We start from the raw sequence: 26165 nt of genomic DNA, 5'->3' as shown, positions 1-26165 counted from the left end.
ACCTGAATCTTGCTTGAGCAACACAGATTTTGGAAAATTTGGTGTATACCTATAGTCTTAGTACCCTTTAGTCCTTCATACCTATTATCTTCCCACTATATCCATTGTGATTTAGTCCATAGCTTCTGGCTACTTCCATAGATTTCCTGCCTGTGAAACTTTAGTGTCCAAGAGTCACCATTTCAACCATTTCTATATGTCTTACTCCCACTCCACCCCCAATCCCAGACTCCCACTTAATTCCTTCATCTGCCAAGTAAGGATATTGGCCAAGTCCAAAGGCTTTTTTCTCCAAAACCATGAAGTCTTTCTGTCAAACATCATTTGTCTTCTTCTGCTTCTTCTATGTGACATTTTCACATGAAACCAGAGAATATGCAACTGTTGATCAGGACTTTGAACTCAATGCCTGCACCCCTCTCATTTTCTGAACCTATAGGGTCCCCCTCCCATTTTAGTACGCTTTGAAATTCAGGGAGTTTAGGTTACACATCTGATATATAGGAATGATATAAATCAAATCCCACAAAGCTATGAATTGTATATGCAATTGTAAAATGCATTATAAATACAGCGAATATAATGAAGTTAGGCTGTCTTATGTATCTAGTGACTTGAATGATTCACAAGAAAATCAAAACTCCAAGATAAACATATATTAAATATTATAAATTCTCTATAGACACATATGGTGCAGAAAAAGAATCCCCTGCCTTTTGTAGGAGATGTACAACTGAAAGGTTTCCAATATCCTGCCTATATCTCTGCAACATTCATTATAAAGACATTTTCCTCCAAGTCTGACAACCTAATAAAGAATTAATGGCATTTTAAAGTTTCTGGCATAAATAACTCTTTTTTCAATAATCAACAATGAGAACAAGCTCTCCATTCACTGGAGGAAGTCAGCAGGGAGAAAAAGTTACAATCCTCAGCAATTTATTTTATGAACATAGAATTGTGGCCTTGAAGGCGTTGTCACTCTGAAGGTCACGAGATAAAACTCTAACTCTGTAAAAGAATTCAAAATAATGAAAAGAACCTAAAAGCATAGAATTAACTCCAACACATGAACAGCACTCTCCGAAATACCACCCACTACAAATAAACCACCTGCTCTATACAGACTTCCGTCCCACTTGCATGTGGAAAAATCTTTCAAATATCCCCTTGACACTGTATTATATATAGTCCCTTTCTAAAAGTAAAGCAGCATGCCATTTATATTTCACATTGCTCCAAGGCTACCTTAACATTTGAGTGGCACTTCCAGTATTTGAAGGAGTTTTCTGCACATGTGCTGGACCGAAATCTCTTCAATCTATAGAAAAAGCTGATTGAAGTTGGAAGATATCATGAAGCACCTTTCTGTGGCACGTCATGTTGTCTTTTTGCCCCAGTAAGGTGCACATCCCCTTCATGCTATAAGTACCTCACCAAAGTGAAAAAGCAGCCACTCATACGTCTACTGCAAGATAGGAGACTGCAATGTCTCAGCCTGAGACCATATTCTATGGTGCCATTCTCATTTCTGGGACTCCCAAATGACATCTTCTTCCTTCACTTTCAGCCTTGGCTGCAAGGCTTGACTGGTGTTAGCTTTGTCATTTTACAGCAAATATTTATATTGAGCAAACTTCTAGGAACCAGACAGAGGAGACTACCATGGATATTTCACATCTAGACCCCCTCATCTATAAGTGTTCTGAATTCTAATATTTATCCCCTGATCACAGTTCAGAACAGAGACATCTGGACTATTCCAGACCTTCTATATTATTCTTATACTATATTACAGCTTAGGGATCCCCATAGGCTTCTCATTTGAATCAGAGCCCAGAAGCCCCATAGGCTTCTCATTTGAATCAGAGCCCATAGTGATGCTTGTGTTTAGAGCCTCTGGTCACAACCTTGCTGGTATCTGCCAGTTCTTATTTCTCCCTACAATCTTATTTGCTCTTACATTCTTTTGAGTAGGACTCCATGATATATTATCCAGGATTTAAAAGACTCTGTAATCAGCTACGCCCCCCTCCTCTCTTCAATTTTGTGAAAGTATAGTGGCCTTTACAAGGAATTGAAATACCTCTTGTTTTGATAAGTTAGTTTTGGTTAATACAGAGTCTAGTTATACCAACTCACCCTCATTAATCTTGATAGCTCCTATATTCATATCCATTTTATTTTATTTTAATTATGGATGTATACCTGCTTGGTTGCATTGCAGGGCGATGTTTTAAATATGCATGCTTCTTAAACATGCACGCTTGCTGTGTTTAGCTTGTTTTCATTTTAATAATTGGCTGTTAATCTCTGAACTAATTTTCTTGCATGAAATTTTGTAACTGCTGTGCTTTTTTTCCGACTTGTATTGATCATTGGTAAATATTCATAATATTATAGCATTATTATAAATAAATAATAGTACAGGTAGCCCTTGACGTATGACCACAATTGACCCCAAAATTTCTGTTGCTAGGTGAGACATTTGTTATGTGAATTTTTCCCCTTTTTATGACCTTTCTTGCTACAGTTATTAAGTGAATTACTGCAGTTGTTTAAGTTAGTAACACGGTTGTTAAGTGAATCTGGCTTCCAGATTGACTTTGCCTGTCAGAAGGTTGCAAAAGGGGATCACATGACCCCAGGAAACTGCAATCATCATAAATATGAACCAGTTGTCAAACATCCAAATTTTGATCACGTGACCATGGGGATGCTGCCAGTCATAAATGTAAAAAATGGTCATAAGTCACTTTTTTCAGTGCCATTGTAATTTCAAATGGTCCCTAAATGAACTGTTGTATGTTGAGGACTACCTGCAGTAATGTCTTTTCCATATTGCTCATATCAGTATTAATGTTGTATTACACAAATTTGGTTGTTAATAAGAATATCCTACTGTTCTCTTGGCATGTTTCATAATGCAATTAAGATCCTTTTCTACTGACATGTTTAATGTAACATGAGCCCTACTTTCCGTTCTGAAAAATACAGGAGCACTCATTGTTCTCTGACAAAAACAAAATTTATGAGCAAGTCTGAAAAGAAAAACACTTGGAACAGCCATCATAATTTAACACCCCTGATAGTTGCTATCACAAAGGCAGACTGTAAAAGTAGGTAACCTAATTTAAACAGATATTCATTTAAAAGCAATTGTTAAAATCACAGAGTAAGAAGGGAGGCTTTAGATGTTAGACATGGGGAAAACCACAATTTATTTGGACCACAAAGAGTAAGGGGCGAGAGTGATGTTTCTTCTCTTCCAATCCCCTCCATTTTCCCTGCAGAGTTGCCTTGAGAGGATCATTCTCTAGACCAGGGGTGTCAAACTCGCAATGTCATGTGACATGTTGCAAAGTATCGTGACTTTTTTGCCATTGCTGACAATGGGGTGGATGTGATTTCGCTATGATGCATCTGGCCTATGGGCCGGCAGTTTGACACCCCTGCTCTAGACATCTGCTTGACTTTACTCACAGAAGAGTAAAACCAGGAAAAGTTTTTCATTGAAAAAACTGCTGCTGCAAATCGTACTCCCTGAGTAAGGGGTGTGTGTGTGTGTATGTGTATGTGTGTAGGCAGGCAGGCAGGCAGGAAGGCAGGCAGGCAGGAAGGAAGAAATGAAGGAAGGAAGAATACTTGTATGTTTTAAGGGTATCACTAAGTATGAAGGAGATGTTTATTGTAAGGTATCAGATAGTCATAGTCATAGATCTAATTCCACAGTCAACACACTTTCTCCTGTGGTCCTATACATAGCATGGAAGAAGTAAACAGACTAGTTCAGACGCAAAACACTGAACAAAAAACATCTAGAACCCCACCTGACCCCAGTATAATATAGTGATTAAGATGTCAAACTAAGAAGTAGGGAGACTTAAGTTCAAATCTACCCTCAATCCATGGACACTCAGGGAGATTTGGGGCCAACTATCTCGGCCTAAGGTCCCTCCCAGAGCTGCTGTTGTGAGAAACATTAGGAAGAGAAAGAGATAGAGAAAAAGAGAGTATTATGGACATATCTTTGGGCTCCTGAGGAAAAGATGGATTACACATGTGGTAAATAAGTAATAAAAAGGGGAAAAGAAAAAGAGAAAAGAAAAGGGCCATCTCCTTCATCCACAGAATTTTGAATGCATTTCTTTTAAAAGCTGTAACCACTATAATTTCCCACTGCAGCTCTTTGAAACCATGTGAAATGTATAAAAACCAAAGCAAAATGTCTGAGGAAACTATGAGTGTCTTTTTCCTTGCAGGAAAAGGGGGTGGGGGGAATGTGGCTGTTTTTCTTTTTTGATTTATATTCTGTTACCACAGCAAAACAGATTGTCATCCTGCCTCACTTTTGAGGAAAGTAGGAATCACAGGATGAGAACCGGGTGCTGATAGGTAAACAATGACAGAACATGGAGCACATTACAAATTCTTCATTTTATGTCCAGGGAGGAAATGATAACTCTGGGAAAATCAATCCTGATTAGAGACATGAACAATGAGATTGGCAAGGAAAATGCAGATAAAATGGAATTCACAAGACAGATGAGTGAAATGTACAGTTTAGAGTCACTTCAAAATACTAAGAGACGAACAAGTTTGTGCAACTTTTAAATTGACAATTATAATTCAGTGAAACACCCTTTTTCAGACTTTCTGAATTTTTGCAGATCTGTAAATATTATCAAAATGAAACGAATGTTATCAGAGCTTACTCTAAACCTCTACAGATGTAGAAAGTGAATTTGATGGAACAAATAATACCAAACTTTTATCTTTGTTACATTCATTATGTGTCAATGTGAAAAAACATTGTATGTCCTTAGAGTCAGTAACTGACTCTGGCTGCAATAATTGCAAATGATGCTTCTTTCTAATTAGTGATCAGTTTCTCACATTGCTATGTAAGAACCTTAGTGTACTCCTCCATGACAAATTGATTTCCCTCAGCAATATTTGGGTTTTTCTAGTAGAAATGATATCAAACCCCAAATTGGAAGACGACCTTGCCCAGTGGTTTCATGTAAATAAAATGAAGGAGGGGAGGCAGAACAGAACCCTTAAGGATCCTATCTAAACCAATCAACTGGAGCTGGCCCCAGAGAAAGGAAGAGAACCATTGTAAAACAGGGTTCCCAATCCCCAACCACACAACTGGCTTGCCATGTTTGATAATATAGAACAGTGTTTCTCAACCTTGACAATTTTAAGGCATGTGGACTTAAACTCCCAGAATTCCACAGCCAGCAATGCTTAAAATTGTCACGGTTGAGAAACACTGATATAGAAAGTCAATAAAAGATTAAGGAACAGAAGAATGGATGCTCCACTACCTTCCAGCTCTGCCACAGGTCATCTAAAACTATAACTAGAGTTGTCTCAGTACTAAATCCAGTCTAAAGCCTGACTGAAATGGATCTAGATAATACATTTCCTCCAGGGTTCTCCTCAGCTGCTCATAGACCACTTTCTCAACAATCTTCCCAAAAAGGGAAGGTAGGATACTAGTCAATAGTTATTGAAGACTGTTGGGTTGGAAGATGGACTCTTGAGGAGGGGGTGCACTATTGTCTCTTTCAAGAAGCTGCCACCACAGCATAGACCCAACTGTGGGTCACCTCCCTGGCCACTTTCATAACCCAGGAAGGACCCAAATTCAGTAAACAAGTGGCTGAACTGAAAGCACAGAAACCCTATTTTCTCAGGCTGATACTCTCCTGTACAATTGTTCATACAGAGAATTCCAGCTTCCCTCAGTAATGGCAAGTTGTTGAAATTCTGAAGCAGCAAAGCCTCTCCAGATCATGACCCTACTAACTAGCAATAGCAATAGCACTTAGACTTATATATTACTTCCCCCTCTCTGAAAAAATCCTGGGACCAGTGCAAAAGCAGCAGCAAAACCAATAATCAATCACTACAAAACGGGCCAACAGCAAGATCCAATGCTTTTTTAAAAAAGAAATTCTTAATTGCCAATAGACTACAGAGGCAATGGAAATAAATTTCTATGCCTTGGGGCATGGCATTCGATATATGGGACACTGCACAGAGACATCTCAGCTTTATGCCTGCCTGACTAGCTTTATTAGGTCAGGGATGCAAATCGACCTCAAATAATTATCAGACCTCATTCAGAACTACACTTTGAACTGATCATCGGAAGAAATAACAGTTTTAATATGTAAAAAATGAAAATCAGTTTTAATATGACAACAATGCCTAATTCACGCCAGCAATCAAAATATTGCATTTTATATCAATTGCCTAGCCTGTTCCTAATGAAGGTGTTTTCAGACAAAGCCTTCCTAAATTGTTTAGGATTGCAATGAGTTATCAATATAGTTGATATGGCACCAGAATATCCAATTGGACCTCAAAAAGGCACTGCCAACATCTCATCACAACATTCTGGAGAACCTGTATGAAGTATTAGGGCACATGAGACTTTGCACAAGTCCATTCTATTATGCTCTGGACCAGAATAGATTACTGACTCCTGAGTCATATTTGAATCCTGTGTAAAATTGCAAGTAACAGCAATAAGCCAAGTCCTATCTCCCACTACAAGACACAGTTTCAATTAGAAGGGTTCCACCAGAAGTTGCCTTAAGTGCAACAATGACATACAAGTAACAGCATTCTTACTATTCTAGCAAGAGCAGGCACATATGATGCAATACCTCTCCAAAGCACAGTGGCTGGCATGCTACAACACAAATCTGAGATAATAGCAAGAACTTGCAAGGACAAGTTTCCTGGCAGGGAAAACAGAATCAGGCAGTTGCTTCCTTGCCAGAGACAGGATGTGAGCTTGTCACCTCTACTGCGTGCCTTACGCTGCTATCATTGTAGAACCCAGGGATAAGGAAGCTGCTACTGTATTTTCAGGGTTTCCATGCAATTGTAATGTTCAGTGGTGATTCCACTGAAGAAAATAGATTTCTATGAAGAGAACAGAAAATACATGAAATGATTCATTTCCAAAATTATCCATTTAGAGATCTTATAAAGATAGGGAAGGGAAACTATGTTGTGTGTCCTATTAAAAAGGCTGAATAAACAAGGCATTTATAGGCAAATATAAGCAGAACCCAAGCAAATATTCTCCCTTAACTCTTAAGTTATTCTGCTAATTTATATTCATAAATATAAAGGCGTTCACCTGCATGGCTTACACGTGGACTTTCTTAATTATACAATTCAAATTCTTTACATTGATTCGAAGGAAATAAAAACCTTATTTATAAATAGCGTATTGTTCAATCCTGTGTGTCTGTTTAGGATGGCATACAATAGTATAAGATCAATGTGGATCACCATAGTTTCTACCAGATAGAAACATGGAGTCTTCAGTAACAGTAGGATCTGTACTACCATGTACTATGAAGAATTGGCTTGCTACACAACAATGATTTTCAAAGCTGAGTTTGAAGACAATCTGCAGATCGAGATTAGGCAGGAACCTAATTAAGATATTAAGTAGACCTATTAAGTGCTAACCTATGTTTAAAAGTTAACAAGAAAAGGGAAAATCTGTAACAGGCAAGAGAGGAAATACAATATCAAGGCAAAATTCTGAATTGCAAATCATGATCTCTAAGAGACATCTCAGCAAGAAAATATTTGTGGCAGCAAAGAAAAGTGAACAATCTTTGCAACGGATACCTTGTGACTTCATGCTGCAGGAGGGCAACGCTGGGCACATAAAACATGACCCCAAAGAAAAGCAAAGATTCGCTGGCAAACTTGTCCAGCTGCTTTTTCAAAGGTTTCTCCAGTTCCACCCATCGCACTTGCTGGCTCTTGTTGTGAAACCAAAGGCCAAAATAGTGTGTCTACAGAGAGAAAAAGTTTAAAAACAAACAAAAAAGTTATTATTTGGTCACATTTACAAACAATAAAAGTTTCTCTTTTTTTCCCTTTTCCCTTGTATTTCCACCCGAACATGCTTTCTAACTGTTACTATGCAAATTGGAGAATGAATTCACAGGTCTTTCTGGACCTGTGATGGTGTTTCACAGGCCATTTGACCTTTGCAAGGGATTCAGTACATCTGGGATCTTAAAATAAGCTCTTGAAAATTACTTTATTTATTTCATTTATTTATTCAATCTCTATAGCCACCCATCTCAAGCAAGTGACTCTGGGCTGTGAACAACTACAAAACAATTAAAAACATTTACAATACAACACACACTAAATATATATGTAGCAGCAAGGAAAAATGTCATTACAGATGTGAATATAGGAATTATTGTAATTATAGCAATTATATTATATAGGAATTATGGAAGTGATGCAGCTGAAATCCCCTAACCCAGAAGTCACCCCAAATATCTTTTAATCAGGGCCAAGATGATCATGTAATCCCTTTGGAGGTGTGTACCCCCAAACCTACCTGGCTCACTTAGGACAGGAAACATTTTCCTGGTAGCTGGAGGCTGGGCAACATGCAAGACCGTAAGGACAAAGACAATTTGACAAGGAAAACATTTTGAAATACTTCATCATCCAAGCATCCCAAAGATTTGTTTTAAGATATTCAAACCATAGTCTTGTATATTTAAATAAACATTTATGTAAACACTTCAGCTCCCAAATAGCCATTTAAATGCCAATCTTCAGCAGTAAAATACAGAATGACTAGCTTCAATCCTTGGCATTGCCAATTAAAAGGTTCAGGCAGCAAATAATGGGGAAGACCTGAAGCTGTAATCTTGGACAGCCATTACCAGTTATTGGGCTCATAAGCAGGTTAACAATATTTCCCAGCTTCACTCTCCCTCCCTTAATTACTGAAATCTTCCAATGGTATATGACTATTCTGATTTGGGAGAAAGATTTTTATTTCGAAGAACCACCAGCTCTTAGGAAGGAATTCAGAGGTATTCTAGTGTATGAAGGTCGTGTTTACTTTATTTTTTATTTATTTTATCTATATCCTGCCTTTCTTATTTTTACAAATAAAATCAAGGTGGCTAACATATCCAACACACCTCCCTTCTCCTATCTTCATGTTGCCTGTTTTCATAATGTCACTCTGATTTAATCTGGCATTTAGGTCTTACCAATAACAACAATCATATTTAAAAAGAGGTTAAAGAAAAAACAGGATTTTGAGGACCTTCAGAAAATGATTAAAATTTCAATTCCTTGGCTGAAAAGGTCTCAGTTTAGGATATAAAGAAAAATTCATCATAAAATAATTGGTGGAACTCATAATTTTTGCTAGATATGAAATATAACAGAAATCTGATGTAATCTAAATATTCGTAGACCTTTTTTAATTTAAATCTTCTGGAGTTGCATTTCCTTCTCAAAATCAAATGGCACAGATCTCAATAAAAATATGGTGCCAAAATTGTTTGTGGGGAAAAGTGAAAACAAGCATAGCAATAAATGTTATTACATCTATCAACCAAAATCCAAGCTTCCTGTATCAGCTGTGATAAAAGGCTGCCAATTATCCAAAATGACATGTGGTTAAAACTTAGATCAGTTGGAAGAAAGCTAGAGCTGTAGAGTAATTCAGAACAGCTTTTAAACAGCAGCAGGTTTTGATAGCATTTTTAAAAAATGTACTACAATGCAGTAACACAAAAGTCATCAGAAGAGATTCCAGAAGCAAACTAACAAAAACAAAATGTATCATCTGAAGCTTATCCAGCATTCCAAGAAAAAATGAATGACTATAAATTCTTGGTGCTTGGCAAGCAATTGTGGTTGTAAAGAAAGCTGCTCCTTGTGTACCTTCAAACATTTTTGTGATGACTACACCAAGTTGTGGTGGAGGATTTGGCCTGGAATGGAATGCAGGAATGCCATGTAGTTCATTCTGTATCTTTAACCCATATCTTTAACCTATATCTTAACTGGGGAACTGAATAATAGGTCACAACTAAAAGAGCACAGAGATAAAATGAGTTCCAGGGCCTGCATGCCAGCTATTTTATCATGCTTTTAGTTATCGTTCCTAGCTTATTATATATAATTCTGATTTTTCCTTTGGCCTTGCTCATTTTAAAAAAACAAAAACCAGAATTATACATAGCAACAATGTTGACCAACTATTAACTGGATTAGCAATAAGTCCATGACTTGAACTTAAATGATGTCAAAACCCTACCCTTCCAAAGCAGTACAGGCAGCAAATCAAACGTCCATCTACACTGCCTACAAGAATATACAGGGTGAAAGACAGAAAGAAAAGCCCTCGTTGTCTTATTTGTCCCATAGGAACATTAATGTTTATTTCCATTATCTTCTTAGTGAAAAAAATTAAATAACTGAAGTCTCATTCATTATATTTTGGCATCATCTGTAAAGAGAACAGGGCCTCATACAGGGTTATTGTTCAGCGAAGAAGAAAATTCTTTAGTATCACAGTACTGCCGACGGTGTACAGCCTCCAAAGCAACTTATTAGAAACATGTCATGGTTAAAACACAAGATCAAAACATTCTACAGTATTCTTAGCTGTTTCATACCATTGAAACCTTTTGGCCCAACTCTGTGGAATGAAGCACAGTGCCGCTCCCACCTGCAGAGCTGGGTTTTAGAAAGCTGGCTTGAGGTGGGAAAGGTATTTGCTGGTGTCTACAACAATTGCCTTTGCATGATTTTGTTTTTTCAATGTGTACATGAACATCCACATTTTGGAGTGAGATGAATTTGTAGCCTGTATGCTGCTCTTTCTCTTTGCCATTAAGTGGGTGAGACTGAACAATGGACCTCTGCTTGGACTCAATCGCGAGCTGGATTAGGGGCAATAAAATGAAACTGAATTTTGAAAAGAGGCAGGCTGCGTGAGGCTGATCATCCTTTGTCCAGCAATCTTGTGTTTCATTTATTATGGGTGTAGATGAACATACATTCAAATAGCAAGATTTTAACTTGAAGATACTCCTAAATCCAGCCTGGGTACGAGAACCTCAGGCAATCTCAGTGCCCCAAAGCTATTTTTAAAGTAAGTTATTTTTAAAGTAAGTTTTCATTCATTCACCATTTGTAACTGTTCCTAGCCATGAAATCAATCTCTCATACCTGCCTAGTAGTACTAATACAGGGCTATTGGAGGTCAAAAACATTGAACAGAATCACTAAAGAATTAACTGGTAGAAGCAGCCTTATTCATGTCAATTCTGTATTTCGTGGATTGCGTATATTCTAATTCATGTTAGAACTATAAGCCTTAAATAATTAGGATTCAAAAGTTTGAAGGTGTCTCTCTCCCCACACCAAAGCATCTTTTGGTATTAGAAGAACTACTCTATCAAAAGATGAAGGGAGGTATTTTGGCATTAGCAATCTCTTTGATAAATGCACTACCTTCCCTAAGAAGATACACTCAGCACTTGTATAATCATTTACCTGGCAGCAATTTTAGCCATTTTCATTTTCCTAAGCATTTTCATTTGAAAAACAAATTAGCATTTACTACTTATACCAGAAGCATTATACTGTTATGATATTTTAGTATTTTACAATAGCAATAACATTATTAACCCTTGCTCGTCATTGCTTTGAAAAGTTGGATGCAGGTGTTACAAAATATTTTTAGTAAATACAATATGCATATCAAAGAATGCATATCTACAATGTACGGAATGTAGTCCATGTCTGCTGGAAAAAAAGAATTAGTATATATACAAATTTTATAGATAACATTGACTTAAAACTGGTCATTTTATGATAGTTCTAGGTTACCACAGCCACCAAACAGGTACTTTATACAGTCTATAAAGCACCCTCGGCCATTATAAATAGTTGTCACAGACACAGACAAAACACACACGTTGCAGCATCTGTGATTCACAAAACTTTTGTTGGTTTCAGCAAAAATCCTCTTTCAAATGAATGGTTTCCCTTAACAACCACACCATTCACTTAATGACCACTGTGAAAAAGACCAAAAAAATTACTTCAGGTCACGGCGTGCCTCAGCTTATGCCCATAAGGACTTATAACCAGTTTTCTAGTCCCAATTATAATCATAAAACAAGGACTACCTATAAGATAAACTTTATGGTTTCATTTTAGATAATGACTGAAAAAATTGCTTACTCTCTTGGGGTATAATTTACACTATTCCCCAGAGAGCACAAATTTTATTCATATAAACATTTGCACCCAATAGAAAGCTTCCAGGCTAATTGAGATATCTTTTAAAGCAAGTGCAGACCATGTCTGTTCTGTTCCGTTCTGTCCTGTCCTGTCCTGTCCTATCAAAGGCACTTTTGCAACTTTTACGGAGTTCCAGAAGGATAAAGCACACTTTGAGGTAGGGCTGCCCCCTACTGATGCTATTGGAACAACCTCTTGCTTAAAATAAAAATAGACGACTGAGGGCTGCAGGGGTGGGTCGAAAGTACTGACATAATGACATTACCAGAGAGCAGGACTATACTGTTGTCTCTCCTTTTATGTTTTTTTTTAAATAAAGTCACTCGTAACATTCATGTAACCTTTTAAAAAACTAGGTGGGCAATTATACCACTATTATTCATCAGCTTGTCACTAAATTTCAAATGCTGATCTCCAGGCTGATTTACAGGCTAAAGAGGCACTATTTCTTCCCTTAAGAGCAAGGGTGTCAAACTGCCGGTCCACAGGCTGGATGCGTCATGGTGAAACTGTGCCCACCCCATTGCCGGCAATGGAAAAAAAGTCACGATATGTCACGTCACGTGACGTTGCGAGTTTGACACCCCTGCTTAAGGGGAAACAGTTATTGTACTTTAGACTCTTGTGGCAATAAAATCTGACTTGTAATAGCACTGAATTGAGATTCATGTTGAAACTCCAGTATATTTCACGGAGAATTAGCTGACTTTCGAAACATACACTAGAGTGGACTGTACACTGCTAGAATCAGCTTTACATCTCATGGATTGTTTAATGAAACAGAAGAAAAATGGACTTTAAGACACTTCTTCCAGCAAATATTTCATATTTAAAGCAACCCTCATTTATAAAAGTGGTCTGATGTCATGCGTGAATGTGGTTGTATTGTTATCCACTCCAAGTGTAAAGCAGTCTTTTGCTTATAGTAAAAAAAAAAAAAGATGCTCCCTTTCATATTAGAGTTTCATCCTGACAGGAAATAACACTGAATCACAATCCAAACTGTATGTAATAGACTGCCCTGATGTTTGGGTAAGCAAGGAACATTTGCCAAAGTTCCATTCGGTGACAAGATTGGACCGATTCCAAGAATAACATGATTCTAATAAACAGATTCCAAATGACAAACAGCCTGAGCTAAAAATATACTGAGCGGCAAGTTACAGATGGTCTTTTCCTGGGTTATCCTCACCTCTGGTAATTCCAACCTCTGAGCCACAGCCTCCAAGCATTCTTGCCCAGTGCTCTCCACAGACAATGTGCACTCAATCACACTGTTGTCCAACAGTCGAATCCGGGTCATGAAACAGTTCTTGCTCCGGACATTATAGCGTCGAGTCCTTCGCAATTTCAGCCCAAAAGGCATGTCTGCTGGGCTAAAGCAGCTATCCTTCTCACACCTTGGATCTTCTTAGTAAGGAAGGTTTGAATGCTGTTCCTCTATTTCCAGCAATTCTCCTCCAGGTTTGCAAAAGGTTGCCCATGCCAAAGGTGGATACTCCAGCAATATCCTGAAAAACAGCAATGCAATGTGTGGTTAATTGTCATGGAGTTGGCTGGGAAAGGATTTTTCCCTTGGGGCAGTAACAGCTGTTGGCTTTCAAAGATACTTCAGACCATTGGCCAAACCCACAAATTTTCTTTGAAGAAACACTGTATGGTACATGTTCTCTTTGAACTCCCTGTCTACTACTAATTATTTCCTTCTTCAGTTCTGGACTAGAGAAAAGAAGCATACCCACTAAGGCAGAAGGACAGAAATTGAAAACAGGATTAGAAAGACCACCAGACTATCTGTATCAATGGCGATTTGCAAACAGAATTCCATTTTGGGGATGCAAATATTCTCGTAACCTGGCTCAATGCTCCATGGCCCTTTTCACTGGAGGTTAACTCAAGTTAATACACTGTAAATAGATAACATGATACTAGAACTATCCTTAATCATAATTAGCCCAGGTGCACATCTATAATAACTTTAAGTTATTATTAATGCTGATAAAAGCAGGAATTAACTGCAAAGCGTTTTTCAGGAGGTCTCCTTGGGAACATTTAGTTGTGGAAAGTCAAACGGTTTTATCAAACAGAAATTATGATAATTCCTTAAAATAATTTAGAGTTATAACACAATCATTAGAGTAGGATGAGGCTGAAATCAACTAAATGGTATGTGGATGTAAGGGAATGAGTTTTTATAGATATTTTATAGATTTGTTTTTTATTCTGATTATTTGGGCTGGTTGATGTTTTGATTGTTTTGTGTGCTGTCCAAGGTTGTTGTTACAATATGTGTGGCTATGTAAGTCTTTTTAAATCAATCCATCAATCAAATAACACAGGGTTTTAGCACAGTTCAGCCCCAAGCAATCTCATTTGCTATTGAAATAAATGTTGCTATGTAGGCAAATCATGGGGAAATCAAGAAGACGCTGCTCTTGTAAGTTTCCTAATCCAAATAATACCTTCAAAGTAGTTTCACTGGTGGAAAACAAAAGCCTGGTTGAGTTATTTTTTTAAAAATCTGCACCCTCAAAAACTAAACAAAATTAAAGACAATTGTAAGACCAGTAAGTTATGGTTCTAATCCAACATGTTTTTACCCCACATTACTATAATAAGACCTTCTTCTGAGGAAACACGCTTTGGTTTCCAATGGTAGGCATTCTAGTCCCTCCAGTTGGACTATACTGTTGTCAAAGGTTCCGATATTTTTAAAGCAGTAGCTAAGTAAATAAGAAAAACACATTTTCCCTCTTTTGTTATTAACAAATGAATATTTGTTATTCATTCTTTCCTCAGCTTGAACCCTACAGACATTCAACTACTGTAGATATCTGAACACATTTTCAGCTCCTTCTCCCTTCTGCTTGCCCCTTTGTCTTGTTTCCCTAATGTCAAAGTCCTGATATCAGGAAAGAAAAGTTACATATTTATAGAATGATTTTTTTGCACACAAAAAACAAGCAATTGGATAGAATCCTAGTGACAACTAGCCAATCAAGCAACAAGGTTAGGGAATTCTTGGATTTAATCCATACAACTGAAGGCATCAGCTTGAAGAAGGCTACAGTAAATAAACCCAATCCATTCTGTAATAACACAAGAGTTAGAAATGAAAAAGTAGGAAGAATGGAAGGAAACTAGACAAAGATCATTAAGGGTAGGATTGGGTCATATCTAACGTTTGCTTTTGCAAATTGAACATCAAAACTACTTGGCAATGTTATTTTCCTTATTGTTTTACTTAAATAGATTTCCTTTCATCAGAACAGGCACTCCCTTAGACTCATTTCATTCAGAATAGTGTGCTATGAATAAAAATACATATTCTTTTATATTTCAAGGCTTGCTGAAACAAGAAGACAATTGAAAAAAACTTGCATATAAAAATTATGGGGACAAATTATGGATGAACGTTATTCAGGTATAATTCAAGGGGCTAGTTATGATCTATAAAAACCTTATACGACATATAGCCTAGTTATTTGAAGGACTTCTTATCTCTTATGGTATCAGCCAACCATTATGATCTAACAGGGTTGGTAAATTCCTGTTTCCTTCAATCCAATAGTGTCATTATCAGATTGCAGAAGCATGTCTCCTCTGTCATGGTACTTGACCTCTGGGATAAAGTTACCCTTAAGAACTGGGTGGCCCCCACCCTGATGCCATTCCATAAAGGCCTGGCTCTTTTCCCAGGCTTTAAGCAAGGAAGTTGGGAGTCCCTTGAAATGTTAGTTGCTGTGGGCCAGATTTGCCATATGGTTGTTTTTTATTAGGATTTATATTGTTATTTATTTTTATTCCAGGAACCACACAGACGTGGTGTCCAAATCAAATCATCATCAATAATAGTATCAAAATGCTATTTCATCAGTATCAAAATCAAAATATCAAAAATAAAAAAGTAACTCCAGAAAGAGGAGGAATTAGGATTGCACTTCCGCACTTCCCCACTTGAGACTGAGGTACAACTTGGAGGTCATCTTTGAGTCACAATTCCGGTTCAAAGAGCAGCTGGCAGGTCTAACCAAAAAGACCTTTGCACAGAAACACCTAGTGTACCACCTGAAACATTCCTAGACTAGAAGGCCATTCAGACAGTCACTTATACCCTAATTGCTTCATGCAAGGATTACTGTGATATGCTTTACATAGAACTGTTTTGAAGACCACTTGGAAGCTACAGCTAGTTCAGAATTCAGTGGTGCATGCAGTGTTGGCCATGCCTCATTAATATCTTCATGACCATGCTTATTCACAGTCAACACTGGCTTCTTGGAGCAATTCATGGTGCTGGCTATTCACCTCCAAAACCCTTTATGGCAGAGGCCTGTCTCTAGTTGCCTTTGCCCATCCAGTAATATCAGGTGGAGTGGTCACCACTTAAGCACTATCATTTTATGGGGCATAGAAAGCATGCCTTCTCTAGCGGGGCACCTGCCCTCTGGAATGATGGGTTTCTATCCTCAAGATTTGAATCATCCCCAAACACACACACACACACACACACACACACACACACACACACCATGACATTCAAGAAGCTATCAAAGACTTGGTTATTGTCCCTTCTCCTATAAGAAGGTTGGATAAATTATGTAAATAAATAATTTACAAATATTCTATACAGTTATAAATACCATAATTAGATTCTTTCCCTAGATGCATATTTATGAGAATAAATATTCAATCTAGTCTCTGATTATATAAAAAGATAATTGTTTTTGCAAGTTGGGCAAATTTTTTGCAATAATATAGACATGCCTTTTTCTTGGTAGAAATACTGAGATAGCATGTTGTTGATGGAAGATGCTTCCTAGTCGAATCTACAGCCTTTATATAATGTGGTGCTCTCCCATACAAGTGTCAACATCGTATGACTAACCTTAGTTGTTGTTGTTTTTTTAATCATGCAAGGTCAGTAGGTTCTGTATACAAATTGCATAATTATCATACTCATGTAGCTTTTTTTTCTGAGACAGCACAAGACTCAGGATGGCAGAAATGGAGTTGAAAGCAAGGTTACAATTTCTAATGGGGAACTTGTATTGATAAGACCCTTTGGTTTACCAATCAGACTCCATATCTGGTTTATTTCAAAGTTAGGAAAACTCTTGACCTCACATATCTTCAAAACGGACAGAATTGGAGAAAAACTATATTGGAATGTACCTATAATTCTTGGAAACCCAGCACATTTCCAACTGAAGAACCTATAAAACCAGCTTGAAAAGTGGTCGGAATTTACTAATTTTCAGTCTTTCTGGGTAAGCCAGACAGGAAACATGACTAGATGAGCTAATTCTATTTTATTGAAAGACTACATTGACATTAATCTTGCAAGTCTGAAGGCACAAATTTCCTATTGCCACTTTTAACCACCTGAATAATTAGGGTGGGTCCTTCCTAAATGTCTTCCTTGGACCATTAAATCATTAGGTACTCTTGCCACTCTAGTCTGATCATTTCCTAGGCAGCATCTCTTCCCCTAACCACCCAAGATCATCCACAGATTTCATTATAAATTTGAAGCACAATTTGGGGGGGACATGAATGTGGAATCAGAACTAGGATGTTAAAATTTTCACTATTGTCATGCCTAGTTATAGTCCATAGAGTCCAAAGCAATTTGCTGAGTATTGAGATGCTTTCTTGAATGCCATTTGGGCAAAAAGACAAAAATTAAACAGTACAAATAAATTGAAATAAATTAGGATTTTTCTATACATAAATTATTATTTTTGCATTCACATGCATAAATGTAACATAAAGCAAAACGAGGTTTTTTTTAAAAAAAGAAACAAACAAACAGAATATGGTTCTCTTTCAATTAGCTTTGTTCAAAAGCTTCAAACATCTGTTCACAATGAAGGAGAATATTAAAAATGGCATGAGAAAAATAATTAAAAGCTGTGTTTATAAGAGTGGAAATCTTTGTTGCAGAATCCAATGCATGTTTTCTCTTTATCATGTCCCATTGCATGAATGTGAACAGCCACTCCTTGACTGTAGAGTCTTTGCCATAGCACTATTTTGACCAGAGTTGGTAGCATTTGGTTTTCCAGAAATGAGGCTACAGCATCACAGATGGGTAGATTCCACATTGTTGGTTAAACCACAGGTCATTCTATATCCCTTATATGTATGCTGCATGTTCTGCATATTCAACAGAGAAATTAAACAGGAAGGGGTTGTTCTAACCTCTTGACAGCTGCTGCCTTTCTAGCCTACAAAATATTTTACTAGTCTGATTTTTACTCATGTGAGGAACTGCCCAAAATTGGGATGGAATGCTCTGTCTGTTGACCATGAAACTTTTTTTTCTAGTTAGTTAGTAATATGCTGCTATGAATTTTTAGAAGCAAATTTTCAAGGAACCTTGCCTGAATGATTCTCTTCCTAGTTTCAAGTATAGCAAAACTCAAAAATTTCAAAACTCTAACATGCTCAGAAGCCATGATCATAATTCAGTTTAATTCTTTGAATTCTCTACAATCCTGGCTGGACTGTTTCTCCAAACATGTGTCATAGCATTTGTGAAAATATATCCCAGTTAATGTTGGTGACTTGGTATGTTCTTTGACTGATGTTTGGAACAAATATTTCTGATTGACCTAATCATCCATCACATATCTTACCTATCTGGAAAAGGCGAAGTAATTTCTCTGTGGAGAGATGGCTGAAGTCAGAGGACAAAATTTAAAATGACACAATAAAATAGTATCAGGTAAAGATTACATCTGACACCATCTAGTATGCCAGATCAGCTGGCACATCTTCAGCATAAACCAGTTGTTCACTCTTGATCTAGACCACGGGTCAACAACCCACGGCTCTGGAGCCACATGTGGCTCTTTAAGCCTTCTCCTGCAGCTCCCAGTCCTCCTCCACCATTTGCAGAGAGAGAGGGGGGTACTTGCGCTTCCCTTCCCTTCTCTCTCTCTCTCTCTCTCTCTCTCTCTCTCTCTCTGTGTGTGTGTGTGTGTGTGTGTGTGTGTGTGTGTAAAAAAGAGAGTGGCCTCACACTGTTCTCCGACAAGCTGATAAGCTTATTGGGTGGGGCTCCTGCCTTTGCTGCGTCTCTGCAGGAAGAGCAGAAAGCAGCATCTCTCTCTCTCTCGCTCGCTCGCTCTCTCTCTCTCTCTCTCACACACACACACACACACACACACACAGAGTGGGGGAAGAGGACTGGTAGACCAAGGGCAGGAGAGACCCAGCCCAATAAGAATGTGTGTCAGCTTGTCGGAGAACAGCATCAGGCCAGCTGGCCAGGTGAGCAGAAGATCGGAGAGAGTGGGAGAGAAGGGGGAAGAGAAAGAGAGGGAGAGAGGGGAGGGTGGGAGAGAGAGAGAACTCATGCACAGCAGCCTCTATTTCTTTTTAATTAAACTCTTCGATTAAGCCCTTCCTCTGGCGCGCACGCATGCGCACGTTTTGGGGCTCCCAGTGTTTTCTTTTCGGTGGGAAACGGGTCCAAGTGGCTCTTTGAGTTTAAGATTGCCAACCCCTGATCTAGACTCTGAACTAACCAGAGCTATGATGTATTAAGGAAGTTAGTTGATTAGTTCATAACTGAGACCAGACACTTTTAAATCTTATCAGAGAAGGAGAGGGAAGACTAGTGCCTGAGACAATGTAGTGAATGCAGAAAAAGACCACTAGGACTTGTAGCAATAAACTTCAGCAACAAACTGCTGAATTTTAGGTCTCTGGTTTCTTTCAATAAATTTGTGATTTAGCCTAAGAAGTAGTGACTGTCCCAATTACAACTTCACTTGTATTCTAATCAGTATCTTTTACCATATCACAATGCATCTCAATAAAATTAACAGGATTCCCTGCAGCAAGATTGTACTTTTCATTAGGACCTTTGAATGTCCTGTTTCCATTGTTCAGGTATTGATACAAGCAAAACCTAAGAGTATCCTCTGATAACTACTATCAACTTCCTTATGTGTAAATTAAACTCAGCTTTACATTAAATGCCTCTTTCTCTTATAGTTGAAGATATCACTAACAGCTTCTGGAATTCTTCCAGCATTCCATATATTATAGAACTGCAGCACACCTATCACAACTATGCAATTCTGGGCTGGGCATGGATAAGGGGATAATTAGCCCAACTTGCTTGATGAGGTACAAGCCTGCACTTTTAGAAGAGGACATTAAAGAATGCCAAATACCAAAGACAGGTTTCATCTGGAAAGATTTACCTATTTACCTCCTGCAGTATCTACTACTGCTCTGAGTACAAAAACAGGTTTTGAAAAGAAAGCCAACTTTTTCTACAAACTAGTTAGAAACAAGAAAACTATTTTAGCTTTGTCAGTTAATTAAAATGTATTTACCACATAGGGGTTTCATGTTAATTAGAAATGGAAGATTTTCCATTTCTTTTTCTTTTTCATTTATTTCTTTAAATCAATTAGTTAATTTAACGTATGAACAAAGATTTCCTATGTTTTTCTATAAATGAATACAGTCAACACATCGTATGCAGAGTTTTAACAAGTCCCCCCATTGAGAAAATGAAATGATTATATACTTTTTTTGCTATTCTGTAGCTTCCCTCTGCAGGGTTTCTTAGCTGAGAAATATATCATAGTGTTTTCAAATTATGTATTTTGACATGTGCATGCATTTGAAGTATTTATTGGATATCTACAATTATATTTTGCTCTAAAGCAGGGGTGTGAAACTGCCAGCCCATGGGCCGGTTTCATCATATCGAAGCTGCGCCCACCCCATTGCCAGCAATGCAAAAAGAGTCACAATACGTCGCGACACTTCACATGACATGGTGAGTTTGACACTCTTGCTCTAAAGAGTTCTCAATCCAAAAAATTGTCATGCCATGTCACCTTATTAAATTGGCATCAAAACTGAGATAAGTACTATTCTGGTAAGCTAATATTGCATATAAAGCAGCTGAAGACCTATTTTGAAATATAACGGCAGCTAGAAGAAAATCAGTAAATCAAATGATACTTTCAATAAAATTTTTTGAAATTATTGAATTTTCAGATTGAAAAAAATTAATGATCATGAATTAAAGAGTCTAAGCTACCTTCATTCATTCACCTGTCAACTAGGAAAATAGTGTTCTAGATTCTACAGGTAGAATCAGTCGCTTCACAACAGTTTGAAGTTATGATAGTGCTGAAAAAAATGACCTATGACCTATCCTGAAGTTATGACCACCCTCCCGTAGTCATGTGATCGTGATTGAGATGCTTGGCAACTGGCATTCATTTATAACGGTGGCAGCATCCTGTGGTCACATGATCATGATCTGTGACCTTCCCAGTTGCCTTCTTTGTGTCAAATAATTTAGTTACATTTTACACAGCATATACATAAAACAATATAAACTAACAATCAAGAGAAATAATAAAGAATAAAAAGAGAATAGGGCTAGAAATATGAAAATGTATAAAGAAAAAGAAAGGAGAACACAAATATAATGAATGACTTCTGACTTTTTCTTCCAAACTTACAAAGGACACTTACATTCAACTCTTAGTTTAAGGTTGTAATAAAATGTCCCTTTTCCTCTCTAAAGAAAAGGCGAAATAGAAATTTTTTTAAAAAAAACCTTTTTCCCTTTTTTAAATTTTAACAATCATCAATTCCATTTGTCAAAATTTGATTTTTCTCCATTTCCTACAAAAAGTTTCAGTCGGCTTCTGACAAGCACAGTCAACAGGAGAAGCTGGATTTGCTTAATAACTATGGTGATTCACTTAATAAGCATGGCATAAAGGGTGGTAAACTGGGTGCGATCACATCATGCATCATTTAATGACCATGCCGCTTAACAACAAATTTCCCAGTCCTAATTGTGGTCGTTAAGTCAACCTAACAGAGCTACCTGCATTATCTTTCTAATGCTCCCTTAGTATGTTTCAATGAATTCTAAACCTGATTTTTGCAAAATTCTTTTTCCTAAAAGAAACGTTTCCTCTCGCCCGTTTTACATGCCTCAAAGGGCTGTTGTAGGAAAAAAATGGGACGAGGTTACATTGTACCTTAAGCTCTTGGGGGGGGGGGAAGGCAGGATCTTTATTAAATCCTTCTTTTATAAATCCCTTAGCTCTTGAATCCTTAGTACTACTTGAAAGCAGGGGACTAAATTACAGCCTTTTTCACCAGAGTGGAAACTGATGATATCCAAGTATGATATTTCCTGGAAAACTTCTTTGAAGGCTACTTTGAAGATCTTCTTCTTACGTATAACTTTTCTTCTATTATCATCTATATGTCACATCCTGAATATTAAATCACCTCTTTTTTAGTCTTTCGGCAATTAAGAGGTCCAGAATAAATATGTCTGATACTACAGTATGTAATTCAACATCCCAGTTTTGAGAGAGGATTATCCTTGTTTCATTTAACTTGTTAACAAGTGTGATGTGCACACCCTGGGTTCCAACTTTCTCTGCAAGGGAGAAGAAACCCACATTTTTTTAAGTTCTTTTATTTGGGAAGAAATTAATAAGTGCTCTTTTCATTTTTATTTTCCTTGCTAAGAACTACCATATGTTGTGTTTTATTGGTAATATGTAAGTAGAAAGAGTTCTAGATATTTTAGAGCCAAATATAGGGATTAAAAAAGGCACACACAGCCATCAAGTGGTTTTAATTTGAGGGCCCAAAAAAAGGAAGACGTTTAGAAATAAAAGTTGTCTCCTTGTTTAAATTATGTCTTTACTGAAAAAAAATAGGGAAGTGGATACACACACATATTGTATATATATGATCCTTACTGTAAAATGGTCACAATTAATTTACTAATATACTCAGCTTTTAGCCCACAAATAATTCCTAAAAGCTTTGTAATACAAATTCAGGTAAGACTGTTTATAGTATTGGATTACTATTATTTCAATTCCAGTACACAAAATGGATGTTTCATTTTATGTTCCTTTTGATCGTTTCCTCATAAGGCGTACTTTTTTGTTGAAAGAGTAAATTAGTTGACAGTTTTCCAAGCCTGGGTTAGGTCTTTGATATGCAAAGCAGTACAGAATCTGAATCCAAGCAACAAATCTGGGTACAATTAATGCTCAATATATGGCCATTCATTTTACACTCATTCAAAGTTACCATGGTCTTGCATAAAGTGATTTATGACCATGCAATTTGCTTAATAACCATCTGTGTTGTAAAACTGGCTGTAAAACAAGGTCCATGTGATGACTAACTTAACACATTCCTTAGCAACTAACATTTTAGTCCCAATTGTGGTCGTAAATTGAGGACTACCTGTCATCCTCTGGCATCCTTCAGAACAGGGGGAAAAATGGATATTATGATTGGTTGTGCAGTCAGCCAGATGTTTTGGAATGTTTAACCACCTATAGAATCCTTCCCAAGGACCTTCAGTTGTAAGTCATTGGCAGGTACTATTTTTTACCCAATTTCATTTTGATCTTTTGCAGAAATTATCCATGCAATGTTTTTCTTTGCTAGCATTTTGTTCCTGCTTTTATTATATTATTGCAATATTCATGTTTTGTTTTTTGAACATTCAGTAATTTTCAATGTTTAACTTGCATCAATGCTTGTTCTTGGCTATGTTTTACATAATCAGCCAATTCATGCTTTTCTTTGTTGACAGCTAGTTTGACTTGAAGTAAACCTCTACCACCATTTCTGCAGGGCAGGTATAATCTATCAATATCACTATCAGGATGTAATGCATAGTAAATACTCACTAGCTTTTTAAATTTTTGATCCAAACTACCATATTCCCTTTGTGTCCAGTTATGCCAGTCCAATCAATAAATTGTATAACATATATGGTACAGGTATTGATGGTTTCCACCATTCAATTTGTCTTCAGCACTTTTCTCTTTTAGATATATTCTTTAATAATCACGTTTTTAACTTGTCCATGCTTGATTTTGTCTATCTGTAAAATACCCAGATATGTGTAGGCCTCACCTTGTTAGCTCTTGATGGTTTGGTCATTTGGCATTTTAATTTGATTACTGTATGTGATTTTACCCCAGTTTATTATTTCTGTAGCACATTTCTCTAGACCACATTCCATTGCTATATTTGTGCTAAAAAAATCATAGTATATTTGTCAATGATTGGACTTTGATTTCTGATTTTATTATAATTTTATCCCATTTTTTCATATTTGAAAAATATGAAAGATGGCAAATATACTTAAGATGGCAAATATACTTAACACTCCTTCCTTCTATTTTCCCTACAGCAACCACCCTGTGAGTTTGGTTGGGCTAAGAGAGCGTGACTGGCCCAAGGTCACTCAGTCTTTAAAGGAAACCTAAAATTCACAGTCTCCTGGTTTCTAAATTAGCATCTTGACTACTACAGTACACCATATTTTTGTAGATCCAATCTAAAACAAATAAATAGTGCAGACATCAATGTTATCACCATTATTACTATTTTCAATGTAAAAATAAGGATATTTATGAAGACCACTTTCCTAATCCAGTCATTGACAAATACTATATGAATTTTTAGCACAAATATAGCAATGGAATGGCCTACAGCAGGGGTAGGCAACCTTGGCTCTTTTATAACTCGTGGACTTCAACTCCCAGAATTCCTAAGCCAGCAGCTGGCTCAGGAATTCTGGGAGTTGAAGTCCACGAGTCATAAAAGAGCCAAGGTTGCCTACTCCTGGCCTAGAGAAATGTGCGACAGTAGCAATAAATTGGAGTAAAATCACACACAGTAATCAAATTAATTGTGGTAAATTAATTGTGGTACTTAGCAGATGTACCTTTGAATTCTAGGAGATGGATGAATAGATGCCTGGATAAATAGATGAATGGATGGATGCATGATATAAAATATAGTTCTCGTGGTTATTAATGTCAAAAAAACTATAAAAGTTTTTAGTAAAATTTCAATCAATGGGCAGAAGGAAGATATTTCAGAATATTATAATGAATAACATAAGGTAATATTTTGACTTCAGAAAAGCCAGTACCTAACAATCATCCCAAATTGGAATCATATCCTCTCTACAGCAGAGATGACCAAATGTTTAAAATTTAGAGAACACAGATTCTGACACTAAAATTTACAAGAAATCACTTATTTGTCTTGGATCCCAGAAATGGCAAGCACTATGAAACTTTCCACTTTTGCACAGGGAAAGCCCTAAAATTCTCTGATAGGAAAAAAATCCCTTGTGTGGAATTAACATTTCCTTAATTAGGATAAGAGGTTTCAGGCAATCCAACCATCCTGACAACTAACGGATTATAGAAATATTATATTGTCCAATTGCTGTCTTTGATGAACAATGAAGGAGATGATCTTCCCTTCTGTTATTCTCAAACTATGAATATATTCTTTCCAGAGTCATACTGAAACCTGTTTTCTCAGAGTTCAGAAAATTTCTAAAACTGTTTCCCCAGGCTTTTAATCTGTATTACTTAAGGGTACTCTTTTTGTGGTTTGGTGCTCTGGTTTGTTTTTTAGTTTGTTAGCCATTCTGAGAATTGAGTACAGTAGAAAGCTGGAGTACAAAACAAATACATACCAACATAAGAATACAGAGTATATAAAATCTTGCAGCATAGTTTAGTTACCAAAAAGAGTATTTTCCCTTAATGCTGCCCAAACTATTATTATTTATTAAATTAATTTGCTACCTGTCTATCAACAACTCTGAACAATCAAATAAAAACTTTAAAAACAAGAAGGGGCGTTGTCTTACCTGAACGCCTTTTCTCAGCATGATGATGGAGAATCCACGAATGGGTTTAGACTGTCTTCCTGCCCAATTAGACTAAGTCTGACAAAGTTGCCACGCCTCCTGCTGGGCTTAAGTCCCACCCAGTTATGATGAAGGCGAAACTATTCGCTCAGCTGGCCTAGCGAAGGCTGCCGGTTCTCTGCCAGGAACGCTGAGCTCAGGGGAATGCGGACCGTGCGGTCCCCAAAATGGTGGCCGCGACTGGCGCGCCAAAAGCGGGGCCACGGCGGAGGCTCTGAGGACAACTCTCTGCTGGCCGATGCTCAGCTGGCCTAGCGAAGGCCGT

General features: G+C 37.2%; 1 protein-coding gene across 1 annotated transcript in view; it reads right to left on the bottom strand.

Moving 5' to 3' along the window:
- PTPN14 (protein tyrosine phosphatase non-receptor type 14) overlaps positions 1 to 13631 on the bottom strand; it is a 65286-nt gene extending 51655 nt beyond the window's left edge. Inside the window, exons 1-2 of the mRNA XM_015818016.2 lie at positions 13319 to 13631; positions 7669 to 7838 (exon numbers count right to left, since the gene is read on the bottom strand). Coding sequence (XP_015673502.1) covers positions 7669 to 7838; positions 13319 to 13492 — 344 coding nt within the window. The 5' untranslated portion in view covers positions 13493 to 13631. The remainder of the gene's footprint in view (positions 1 to 7668; positions 7839 to 13318) is intronic.
- Between the last annotated feature and the right edge of the window lie 12534 nt (positions 13632 to 26165).

Source organism: Protobothrops mucrosquamatus, unplaced genomic scaffold (assembly GCF_001527695.2).
Source record: "Protobothrops mucrosquamatus isolate PMUCROS unplaced genomic scaffold, P.Mucros_1.0 scaffold665, whole genome shotgun sequence".
NCBI lineage: Eukaryota > Metazoa > Chordata > Lepidosauria > Squamata > Viperidae > Protobothrops > Protobothrops mucrosquamatus.
The sequence above is the reverse complement of the archived record's forward strand: the minus strand, read 5'-3'. Positions and strand labels throughout refer to the sequence as shown.